The following is an 11,468-nucleotide window of genomic DNA, read 5'->3' on the forward strand; positions in this document are numbered from 1 at the left end:
GGGGCAGCTAACAGGAGAATAAAATGGATCATCTCTATGGACATACATAGAGCTGTTGGTCACCTTGCCAGTTAAGCTGATTAAATAGAATAAACCATAAAGTCCCTATTATCAATATTAGCATTTCCTCTAGTTCCTGGTGCCAAAGCTATTGTTTGGATGTCATTCATATCCAACTACACATATCATATAATTTAGTAAGGAACTTTAAAAACAGATCCTTTAATACCTTTCCATCAGCAAGGCCAAAGATGATGTTTTGGTCTGGAGGCCAGATTAAGCAAGTCACAGCACTCTGAAAGGAAAAATAATAATACAGTAACAAAACATGGCTGCATTAGGAAACATTAAGCGAAACAGGGTCCTTCATGATTAGGAAATTGAACAACTGCTTTACCTTTCAAAATGTCCATGCTGTTTATCTATAATGTTTGAATAAGTTCTTGTGATACTCACTGTTTGAATAAACTTGTTGCAGATGACTTTCTTCTCTCCCCTGAAAAACGAAATTTGTAAAAAAAAAAAAGACATGTTAGGCCACACCAATTTAATTTGTTGGTTCTCGGATTTTTTCAGAAAAAATATGAAGCGACAGGGCGAAAAAAAATAAAAATAAAAACAGGTCTAGGTATCCTATTATAGCCCCAAATGCTACAATATGAGCCATGAAGTAAAAAAAAAGGCTGGGTTAAAATTTAAAGTAGAAATTTTGAACTTTTAATCAAACCAAGCATTGATAGATGGATAAAACTGTAACAACTAGAGGACAAGGACTTTCCTCAACTGTTGGGGGCAAAATATGAGCATTTTTGAGTTGATTCAGAACCAGAATCTTTTTTTTTTTTTGCAAATCAGAAAAAAATGAAGAGGCGAATCCGAGAACCAACAAATTAAATTGGTGTGGCCTTAGCTGTGAAGACATAAATTATGTTACATGTAGATGTACATGTATATCAGAAACATACAACATTGTTATATCAAAGTGGACCATCTTAACACATACATGAAACATCTGAAAAGTAACATGTACAAATGTGTATGTTCAAAATAAAACTTGTGATGTATTGAACTTTCATCACTTATGCATTATCAATATCATTAATTAACTGAAAAAAGGCAGATAAGTGACTGAAAATTCAGGTGAAATTGTGCAAATGTGATTATGAATGTGACACACCATTCTTCTCCAATCTTGTACACATAGATGATGTTGTCTGTCTGTCCCACTGCGATCTTGGCAGAGTCAGGGGAAAATGCCATGGCCTTGACCATGTAGCTTTTCTTGCCAAACTGGGGAGACAAATCAGATACAAGTTAGTAAATGAAAGTGGAAAGTGAACATGATCTCAAACCAGACTAGCTCAAATGAAGTCAATGAACAGTTGGGCTAACTCTTCAACTGGTTGTGTACAACTTTACAAGATGGATGATGAAAATAACAAAAACAAGAAGCCATAGGCGACAATTCTCCGTGAAGTATTATATATTGCAACAAAAAGAAGTAGCGATTGGCGACAATTCTCTGTGAAGTGTGATAAATCGAACAAAGAAAAATTGTTTAAACGCGTGTCGGGTCAGTCATCTTAAGACGCAACAACCAATCAGAGATGCGAAATGCCGACACGTGACGCGAGAATTTGCATACAGTCTAAACAACGGGAAGGGCGCGCGATGCCCGAAATATTTTTGCGTCAATATTCAGCGCCGTGATTCAAGAGATTAATACCCGGAAACAATTTCTTTTCTTGTTTTGAACGCATAAACATGCATTTACGCTAATCTAGTATGATTCAGGGTTACTTTTTTTTAACCTGCCATGGCCAGATTATCTAAATATGTGTGTATTGTGTGTACAATCTACAGAAAGAGAAATGTACATCAGGTCCGATCATCCGATTTTCACGTTTCGGTTTTTTGGACTCGGTTCATGAACGTATTTTGGTTTGGCTCCTGGAATGTGTGAAAAAGATAACTCCCGGGACTGTCTACAGGGAACACTCGCACATTCGCGGTGTATCAGGACAGCGCGACTGGTCGGCATTAGCGCAGTCCCTGCAATTAGTAACAGTTGCACATCAATCCGGCCGAAAGCATGATTGTGTTACACAGGCTACTTCTTCATATACCGGCTCATACTACAAGACGCCTTTACAACTAGCAAATCATAAAATTACCCGATCTACTAGTATGTGCGGTTTACCAGCCCCAGACCACATCCGACCACGAGGCAGAACACATTGATGGGTTGCTCAAAAATATTGTCCATGTTTACAAAGAGGTGCTCCACTAACACTATGGAGCGGCCCAACCCAAAAATATTGGCCATGTGTACAGCATGCTCGTTGCTAGGACGACAGGCCAGTTGCTACGTGACTAAATACACGCCGCCACTAGGTCGCCACAGCCGACCAGTTCGAAATCGATAGGATTACGTCATCGGTATTTACATTTCGTAATGCTGACCACTGACCACCCCACATTTCCGTCCCCATCAGCTACCGGTCACATAAACGGACGAAAACATTTCAAAGAAATGGGGATGTTTCGAAAATAAGCATTTACTCCAATATCAAAACAGCTACGGTAAAAATAAAAAGACGTGCATCATCCCGGACATAATGCCACACCACATGCGAAATTACACAGAAATGCGACGTACGGAAGAATGCGTTTTGGCTGCGAACATCTTCAAAAAAACTTGCCATCTCTTAACCATGGGCAAAAACATCTGGAACCACTTATCAAAACCACCCCGTATCTGCATGAAGTTCCACCCCCCCCACTGCTATTCCAAACAACGCGTTTTTCCGGACCATTCCAATTCGCCTCGTAATTGTAGGGGTGCGTCTGCAATATTACATTGACCGCGAAAGCAGCAACGGCAAAAATACGCATTCGTGCATCAACACGGGCATGCCCGCAGACGGCGTATAAAATTGCGTGCCGATTACACAAAGAGAACCCAGTGTTTTGACTGCGAACATGAAAAATCAGCCGATCACAACACTCCGTCCGGAGGTCCTGACCTCCTTCACGGAGTAACAAGTCGAAGAGTTCTTCACCGACCTTTGAGTCTGCAGGTTTGGTGGAGAACTTGTCCCTCTTCTCTCCCTGCTCATCGTACAGAAGCACGACCCTGTCCACGGTGCACACGGCCAGTTTGGCATTGCTGGGGGACCATGCCAGGCACATCACCTTCCCTGCACCATCCTGTCAACACATCACCAACAATCAAAGGACATTTCATAGGTGATAGAGTAAGCCAATGGTAAGGGTTTGACAAAGTTGGGAAGGAAAGGCCGTGTTTCAAAGTTTCAATATCAATTTTGAAATGAACAAGGGTGTCAAAGTCTTTTCACTGAATGGAATAGAAATAATTGAAATAAAAGGTAGGGGAAAGATCTCTAACATTTTTCATAGAGTAACGTTAGCGTTAAATTATATATGCATATGCATATGGCAGACATAAACTTGTCGATAGACAGCAAATAATTTACTAAAGTAAAGCGATATCTGTAACTAAAGCAAATTTGGACATTGAATCTTCATCCCAAAAGTTTCTGTTAATGCCCATCAACAAACGTATAAGGAATGTTAATCAAAAATACAAACCAGGTCCTGATCGATGGCTTCGTTTTTCGTCATGGAAACAGAGCCAAACGACGCCCCCCTCCCCCAAACTATAATACAGTATAAAACAGGTCGATCACTAAAAAAAGTGAAGTCTTGAGACAAACTGTACCTGTGGTGGGAGCAGGTTCTTCATATGCTTGAGTTGCATGTTGAAAACTTGTCTGGTTTCCGAGGAAATCGCAGTAAATCCCAGTTGTCGTCAGTTTGTACACATCTCTTCTCCCGGTTGAATTTCGTCGCTGGAATGTTACTTCAAAACGAGGCTGGTTTTGTGAATGACCCGAAATGGAAAATTTCATCTTTTGAAGGGGTGTCGCGAATAGCACAAATTATATAAACCCCTTACATCCAGCAATCTATACCTTTTTATTCACAAAAGAAGACAAACATATCGCATAAATTTTACTGTTTACAGATATAAATCTCAAAAGCAAGTAAAAAGTGTTTTAATTGATACCTGAATTGCTGATACTATTGAATGGAACCTTCTGTTGACCTTTTCCTCACACGGCTATCGTCTGACATGCTAACGTGACGATGTGGGAAGTGAAGATTTGGTCAGTATAAACGTAACTTTTGGCAAGCACTAGCCTTGACAGGTTAAAGGAGGGACCTAACATAACTGTAATTTACCTGTTGTAGTTAACGTGACCAGCGCAAACGGGACGGGGCGGGAAGATTTTGTTTTTAGACGACGCCATGTGGCGGGAAAATTTGTATTTTGATGCATGATGTCTCGAACTTAGCAAGAAATATATTTACCATAGCCTTGATTTAAAGTTTTATGCAACACACTGATATTTAGTTTGAACGGAATGATAGTTCTGTTGTAGAAGGATAGAGAGACATGTTACTTACTTAAACATGATTTTGTGAAAAAAATTTTCTTGAATTTCCTGTTACCTAGCCTGTTACACACATTTGCACAACTTGGATAATCTCCCCCGCTGATTTCAGACGTACTGATAAGTCATGGCCAGTAATGACAATAATAGCTCGGTAGAAGAGAGGACAGCAGAAGAGGCAGTGACGGTGCCCCCCAGCAATCCAGTGGACATGGAAGCGGCATCTCAGGTAGTAACACAGATCTTTCTATCATGTGTGGGTCTAGGTACAACCGCTGATAATGTGATTTTGACAAATTGACATTGTTTTGTTTTGTTTTGTTAAGTAATTATCTGTCTATTTCTTCAGGCAGATACCCGAAAGCCTCCAAACACCCTACAAAGCAATGGCAGGCAGAGTTCTCCCACAGTACCACCAACAACTGATGTGAACAGAAACAGAGTTGAAGCAAGTAAAGCTGACAGATCACTCAGTCAGACAGGGTCTGCTGTCATTGGGAACCTGTGCTCCGCTGAAGGGGTTGATGTCATGGATAAAGATGAGGACATTGTGATGATACCTCAGGGGCAGATGGAGGAAGAGCAAGACAACCATGCTGTGAACAAGGTTTAGAATGTTACATATATAGATTGGCTTGTAAATGAATTCATGTTTTTAAACACATTGTCAAAAGTTGCAGCTACTTTAGTACACCACCACAGTATGTAGTCTGCAAGTTTCTTAAGGAGATAGCAGAGTGTTTGTACATCTATGTTATATAAGTTATAGATGAAAATCTACTAGTACTATATAATTACTCTATAATTACTCTATAATTGCAAGAGTTATCTTCTTTCCTGTTGCAGCTGGGTTCAAGTGAACAAACAGAAGAGGATCTGGTCATCTTAGAGTCAGGTGAAGAGGGAGAGGAAAAACTCAGTCATATGCAAGAAGCTGAAGATGACATAATCTCAGACCAGCTGAAGAGGGATGAGGAACTTGCCAGACAGGTGATGGCAGTTTGTGAAGTTCTTATTTTTAGTACTATTGTAAATAAAGGATTAGTTTTGATCATGGTCACGTGTTTGTAGATGAAAGCATCTCACCAAATGGTTCACGGCAGACTTTTAGTACCAGCAACGTCAGGCCCAATAGTACTAGTAGTTGCACTGCCATGACCAAACATGGTTTAGTCTTTCTGACAATGTGAATATGCCAGTGTCTACCTACACCAACATATTGATAATTTGTGACTTCTAGTGTATCTTCTGTACTAGGTTTACCTTTGTGTTCTGACCTGGCATAAGCTTGTTGCCTTGCCACATCTTGCCAAATGTAGTTGCAAGCAGAAGATGAGAATGACCTGGAAGCAGCCAGGAGAGCACAAGAAGAGGAGGATGCCCTGCTGGCTGCTAAACTCTGGGAACGGACCAACTCTGGCACGGAGGAGGAGGGGGAAGATGTCATTGGTCTATCAGTATCAGATCATGACAACGTTGTCCCTGTAACAGACAGTGATGATGATTCTGTGATAGTTACACAAGACATGCAGATGAAACGTGATGAGGAGATGGCCAGGCAGCTACAAAAACAGGTGAATTGTAATCTGTGTAACTTGCAATGTTAGCCAACTGCACAAGTGGCATAATGTTGTTCTTGTACTAACCTAAAAAGGCTAAATAGATCCTTGTCAGACTTCATTGGGGGAGTAAACAATAGTGCAAATGTAAACATGTCAATGGTTTTGGAGGATGATAAGCTAAGCAATAATGACACTGTTAACGAGGGGCATAAGTGACAAGTAAGTCTGTTTTATATCTTATGAGTAACAAGACTTTTGCTGCCCAGCTGGAGAGATCTGACCAGGACTCAGACAGTGATCATGATGTGCAACTGGTACAAGAGTTTGAAGATTCCCAGCTGGCCAGAGATCTCAGCCACCAGGTTTGATAGAGTCTACATTATATTATTTTATGTCACTCTATTTACATGCCCAACTAAGAAAGTTTGTATTCTATTCAATTCTTATTTCTGTACCTTACAGTATCTCATGGACTTTTACTTATATCCCATTGGCTTCCATAGAATAATTTGATAAAATTTTGTTTGCACTGAATTTGGATGTTGGGATAATATTGTTCTTCCAACTTTTTGTCTGGTGCATTTTGCAGTGAAATTTGTGTATTCTTGGGTTGGTATGACATGAAAAGAATACAATGTGGTGTATTCCCCATAAACTCCAGTCCGAGCCCCACTGGCAGTCAGGTTTGTACATGTACCAGTCCTGTACTATCAGGCAATTTACATGTAACAGTTAACAACAATGTTTCTATCACTACAGGAGGCATCAAGTTTTTCCACTGTCACCAGTGATGGTCGGCGCATGACTGCATTGGAAAGGATGAAGGTGCAAGTGGAGCTCAACAAGAGGGAGAAGGAGAAACAGAAAGCCAACTTTAAGGTTCAACCTGTCATATCAATTCCTGTTACGGATTGTGAAATGTGAATACTGATTCCCATGTTTTGGAACTTTTATAGTTTGCCCACCAAGGCTTGTCAAAGTATCTTACGTCAGAGAAACCTTTACAGAATTGTGGTGACTGGTTTCAAATAATAGAGATGATCTCTACATTACAAGGCTAAAACACTTGCCCACAAAAGTGATGGAGATGTTTGAAATTTTTCATACCTTCAGAAAAGGTGCAGCAATCAGGTAGCGCATGGACGTCAGCAGGTGCAGCAGCTGCAGAACACACCTGAAAGACGTGCTGCACTACAGCAGGCGCAGAGTGGTCTCAACCAATGGATGAAGTACAAAGGTACATCTTACATGTGTACATGTATTGTAGATTGCCAAGCTAATGAGCCCAATTTTGTCAAAATTGCCTTCAGTAACACTAACACAGTATTGTACAAAAAATTTGTTTGAAATTTGTGGCAGCTGATTTAGTCATACTTGGTAATGGCATGTTCTTTTTTCCTCAGGATATGCATGAAAGATTTGATTTTACCCAGTAAAATTGGACAACAATTATTACAGATTTTTAAAAGAATTTCAGATACAATAGGTTTTTTATAAACATGTAAACAATTTAAGTATTGATGTGATTTTTTCAATGCTGTCTTTTTAACTGTCCCATAGCACCATGGGAGAAAGGACACAGGAAGAGGAACCTGATGCCCAGACAGACTATGGATGGCCCAATCCCCTGTCCTGTCATCAACTGTGCTGCCAAGTTTGCCACACCATACATGCTGACTGGTGAGTTCTCAAAATTCTCACTTTACTGGATGGCTTTTAGTCAATGGGTGTATTGGGTGGCTTTTAGTAAATGGGTGCATTTGAACCATCTTTAAGGTCAAAATGGATGAAACTTATTGTGTTGTACTTACAGTTATACTGTTGTACATAATTGTTTCAACCGTGAACCTCAAACATTGCGAAGACCTCCTTTCCCTCCTAGTGCAAAATAAAATCCACCACAGAGCTAAATGCCTTTACAGTAGAATGTTTCTGACACACATGTTGTACTGTTGGACTCTTCCCCAGCCCACATGGAGACCTTCTGCCACTCCCCATGTAACCCCACGGTGACCTTACAGCTCAGTGAGAGTGGTGGGCTGGACAAGTATGCCTGTGTTGTCTGTGGGAAGTGTTTTCTGGGACGTACTGCACACGACCATCATGTAGACATGGCAACAAGGAACCCTAAACTTATGGTAATTGACAATTCCAACAAATCAATCAAATCAATTACATGTATTGACATACATATACTCAGTCCTTCTGCATATACTGTCCTTGCATATTGTAAGGTCCAAGGCTATTTTTCACACCCAGTGACCTAGAAACATGTATGTAGCTTAAAGGCTTCATAGGTTGTCAGTTGTTGTCTACATTAAAATAGTAACGTTATATTTTCTAATTCCATTTCCTGCCAGCACCACTGGAGGCTGCCAGGCGTTCCTGTGCTGTGCTTTGCCTGTCCAGCCTGTGGGCTGTGCTTTGGCAGGTCAGAGGAATGTCTGGCACATATCATGGAGAGGAGACATCAGCACTATCCACGTGAGTAAGGGAACACCAACATTAAAACATACAGGTTAACATTATGTAGTCCATAAGTGGCAATGACAAGAGGTACTTTCCTTACATGGCTTTGTTCATGTTACGGTGGTTTTACCCTTGGATGATAACAAGATTGACAGTTTTTTCAGCCTACTTAGATGTATGTATGCTTTGAAGAGTTACTTTTTACTGAGAAATATCAACTAGCATTTCTTTACTTCACAGATATCCAACCCATTCCCCTCACAAGAAACATCTACTTGCAACTGACTTCAAAGTGTGAGCAGGTAAAGTTTACTGTAAAGTGTAACATGTGCCGAGCTTCATTCACCAGACACTCACAGATCCAACGCCACTATGTAACCAACGGATGCAATGGCAGTCCAGTAGCTACTGCTGAAAAGTCCATCCTTGCAGTGTTGAAGGAGATGGCACCGATGTCTTACTGTGCTGAGTGTAACATCCCGTTCACTTCCCTACAAGCTGCTTCAACACATTCACAGAACACCCACAGTGGGACCGGACGTATCATGAAGCTACTACAGGACAACCTGGCCCTGCTGTTTCTTACCCAGGGATGGCAGGCAGAGACAACTGGGATGAACCGAAAGCAGACAACGTGGCCCTGGCGAAGACTGGCTCAGCCTCTTAAGGCTGTTGGCAGTAAGATAACTGCAGCAGCATCTTCATCAGCCGTGTCTTCCCCTTCAGCAGCCAGTGCACGTCCTAACATTCCCGATAACATGCAAGGCAATCAGGTGGTGAGGTTCCCTTTTCCCCAGGCTTCTACATCTGGTGTGCCCAAAGCACCCAACTCGTACCCTAGGCCTGGGAGTCAAGCTGTACCCATGGGCCAGCTTCCATTCAACCAAACTGTCAGATTCCCACTACTCCCCAGGTCACCGGCTTCCACTGGACCTCAGCTGAACAGGAGATTTCTGGACATGCATAGATCTGGTGTTAATCCTGCTGTTAGGAACCAGCTGACAGGAAATGGTACCACAGGAACCAAGAGGTGCAGAAGTGAATCAGGGGGAGACAGGTCAGCACTAGTGCCACCTGCACAGACATTTCCCAGTATGACAAACAAGAAGAAGAAGAAAGCAAAGCACCAACAGATGAACTCACAGACTTTTGTCATGTCACCAGAAAATATCAATGCTCCGGGCCCTGTTGCAAAGAAAACAAAGCATGATAATCTGTCATGTTTTGCACAGACCACCTCAGGTCCCAGTGGTGTTGTGACTACAGGCCTGGGGACCACAGCTCCTCCTGCCTCCAGCAGCAGCAGTGTTCCTGACCCTCCAGAAGATGTCCGTCATGTCATCTTTGTTGACTTTGACAACTGGGCAGGATTCTTCAGCAGGTTACCTCAGCCCCTGACTGACAAGACGTTTGTGTATGGGTTCAAAGGAGGTAACAGTGTGTGGTGTCCCCCTCGTAACAACAGGGCGTATGACACTATCATGAGCAGGAAGTGTTTCTACCTCCACCCACAGTGCTCCAACAGAAAAGATGCAGCTGATTTTGCCATTTGTGTGCATGTAAGTATAGTTTTAAAAAAATAATTTAGAAGATTCCAAAGCCTTTTGGATAGCTACAGATGGTACTTTTTATTATTATGATTGTGCAGTAAGGCATGGGGTGCAGGAAAAATGTTGTGTGTCAGAAATAGATTTATGTTTATGAACTTTGTTGTTTACTGCATTGTGATGAGATTAAAATCTTTGCTAAACTAAGTCATTATGTTACAGGCTGGTCGGTTGGATGAACGTATCCCCAAGTGTGTGCCATTCACTGTACTGTCGGGGGACGGAGGCTTCCATGAACTGGCCAATCAGCTGCAGCGTTCCAACCGGCGCACGCACATTGTCAGTCCACATCATCAGGATGCTGACATAATTCTGGCCACTCTGAACAGCATTGGGGAGACTTGAAACAGTTGGAGACAAAATAGTATTACATATTCTTGCTTGTTTAGTTACCATTTTGAGAACTTTATGAGATACAGATATGGCCACAGCAACTAAACATTTTTGTTCATATTCTAGAGGAGATTGTTATTCATCATACTCCTTGATCTAACTAACTAGCCTTGTTCATATGCTACCCTTGTGGAGTTTGACTACCTACATGTAGTTATTTGCATGATATGTACACATTCCTCAAAATCAAGTATATAAGGTCACCTGACAGCTTTGAATAGGTGACTTTGCTAACACTGGGATGTTATGTTCTTTAGAATAGTTGTTGATATTTAGAAGCAGTTTTTCAGTGTTTCATATATGTTAAAATACGTTGGATTATGTTATATCTATTACTTTTTCCTTGAACCATTGCCAATATTAATGTGACAAAGATATTTATACTGTTCAAATCATTCCATCTGACAGGGGACTCTTCAAGCATTCCATCCAGACTGTTTATATTGGTGTATACCTTTAAAAGAATTGTACTGGAACCATGCAGTTATCATAAGCTGCTTCAGAAAACTGATACGGCATGACCTGGCAGTTAAGTACTGGTAACCATTACTACATCAGAAATGTTCATGATTTTTCAAAAAGAGAAAAAAAAGTTATTAAAATGCAAGGATATTTGTGGTGTTTTACTATAATGATTGTTAGTAGACAGGTGTTATTTTCTTTTTACAAATCTTCTTGCCAACTGTAGAGGGTGAGTAAAAAGTACATTTAGTTATTGAGCACGTCTGTTGGTAACAGTCAATGTCCTTTTTACTCACCCTCTTCCCGTTATGAACTTTTCCCGGAAAAAGTCCCTGCACGAATGGTCCCAGCGCAAGTCATGTCCTGATTGTGAGTGTCTTTACAGTTGGAAGGAGTTTGCTAAAATCACAAGGCCGACGTTTACGGCATTCCTGAAGTTGCAATTAGCCCAAATATACCATCGAGCTATGCCACATTTTAGTATTTCTAGAAACCAA

The 11,468-nt window shown here is 41.1% G+C and overlaps 2 protein-coding genes across 3 annotated transcripts; one reads left to right on the forward strand and one right to left on the reverse strand.

The window, feature by feature from the left end:
• Positions 1–159: 159 nt before the first annotated feature.
• Positions 160–3,896, reverse strand: LOC109469751 (intraflagellar transport protein 172 homolog). The gene is made up of 5 exons (XM_019768338.1): positions 3,743–3,896; positions 3,067–3,210; positions 1,178–1,290; positions 457–496; positions 160–295 (listed from the first exon to the last, which is right to left on the reverse strand). Exons 1-5 carry the CDS (start codon positions 3,779–3,781, stop codon positions 167–169), a joined length of 465 nt encoding a protein of 154 aa, XP_019623897.1. The 5' UTR covers positions 3,782–3,896; the 3' UTR covers positions 160–166.
• Positions 3,897–4,117: 221 nt separating this feature from the next.
• LOC109469747 lies at positions 4,118–11,089 on the forward strand. 2 transcript variants are annotated; one of them, XM_019768331.1, is made up of 13 exons: positions 4,118–4,190; positions 4,591–4,707; positions 4,828–5,085; positions 5,325–5,468; positions 5,798–6,052; positions 6,307–6,402; positions 6,800–6,919; positions 7,154–7,277; positions 7,601–7,720; positions 8,009–8,178; positions 8,401–8,524; positions 8,750–10,068; positions 10,279–11,089. In XM_019768331.1, exons 2-13 carry the CDS (start codon positions 4,606–4,608, stop codon positions 10,459–10,461), a joined length of 3,015 nt encoding a protein of 1,004 aa, XP_019623890.1. In that variant the 5' UTR covers positions 4,118–4,190; positions 4,591–4,605; the 3' UTR covers positions 10,462–11,089. The 2 variants fall into 2 exon arrangements, with proteins under 2 accessions (XP_019623890.1, XP_019623891.1); XM_019768332.1 differs by lacking the exon at positions 4,118–4,190 and adding an exon at positions 4,232–4,257.
• The last annotated feature ends 379 nt before the right edge of the window (positions 11,090–11,468 follow it).

This window comes from Branchiostoma belcheri, unplaced genomic scaffold (genome assembly GCF_001625305.1).
Source record: "Branchiostoma belcheri isolate BF01 breed outbred unplaced genomic scaffold, Haploidv18h27 scaffold21, whole genome shotgun sequence".
In the NCBI taxonomy this organism is placed as follows: domain Eukaryota; kingdom Metazoa; phylum Chordata; class Leptocardii; order Amphioxiformes; family Branchiostomatidae; genus Branchiostoma; species Branchiostoma belcheri.

What these genes read in the sequence shown, in the direction of transcription:
- LOC109469747 (XM_019768331.1), top strand. Translation starts at nt 4,606, where the DNA reads ATGGCCAGTAATGACAATAATAGCTCGGTAGAAGAGAGGACAGCAGAA. An exon ending in CCAGAGATCTCAGCCACCAG is followed by an intron (nt 6,403 to 6,799) that starts GTTTGATAGAGT and finishes CTATCACTACAG; the next exon opens with GAGGCATCAAGTTTTTCCAC. An exon ending in CAAGGAACCCTAAACTTATG is followed by an intron (nt 8,179 to 8,400) that starts GTAATTGACAAT and finishes ATTTCCTGCCAG; the next exon opens with CACCACTGGAGGCTGCCAGG.
- LOC109469751 (XM_019768338.1), bottom strand. Translation starts at nt 3,781, where the DNA reads ATGCAACTCAAGCATATGAAGAACCTGCTCCCACCACAG. An exon ending in AGAACCTGCTCCCACCACAG is followed by an intron (nt 3,211 to 3,742) that starts GTACAGTTTGTC and finishes ATGTGTTGACAG; the next exon opens with GATGGTGCAGGGAAGGTGAT. An exon ending in TACAAGATTGGAGAAGAATG is followed by an intron (nt 497 to 1,177) that starts GTGTGTCACATT and finishes TTCGTTTTTCAG; the next exon opens with GGGAGAGAAGAAAGTCATCT.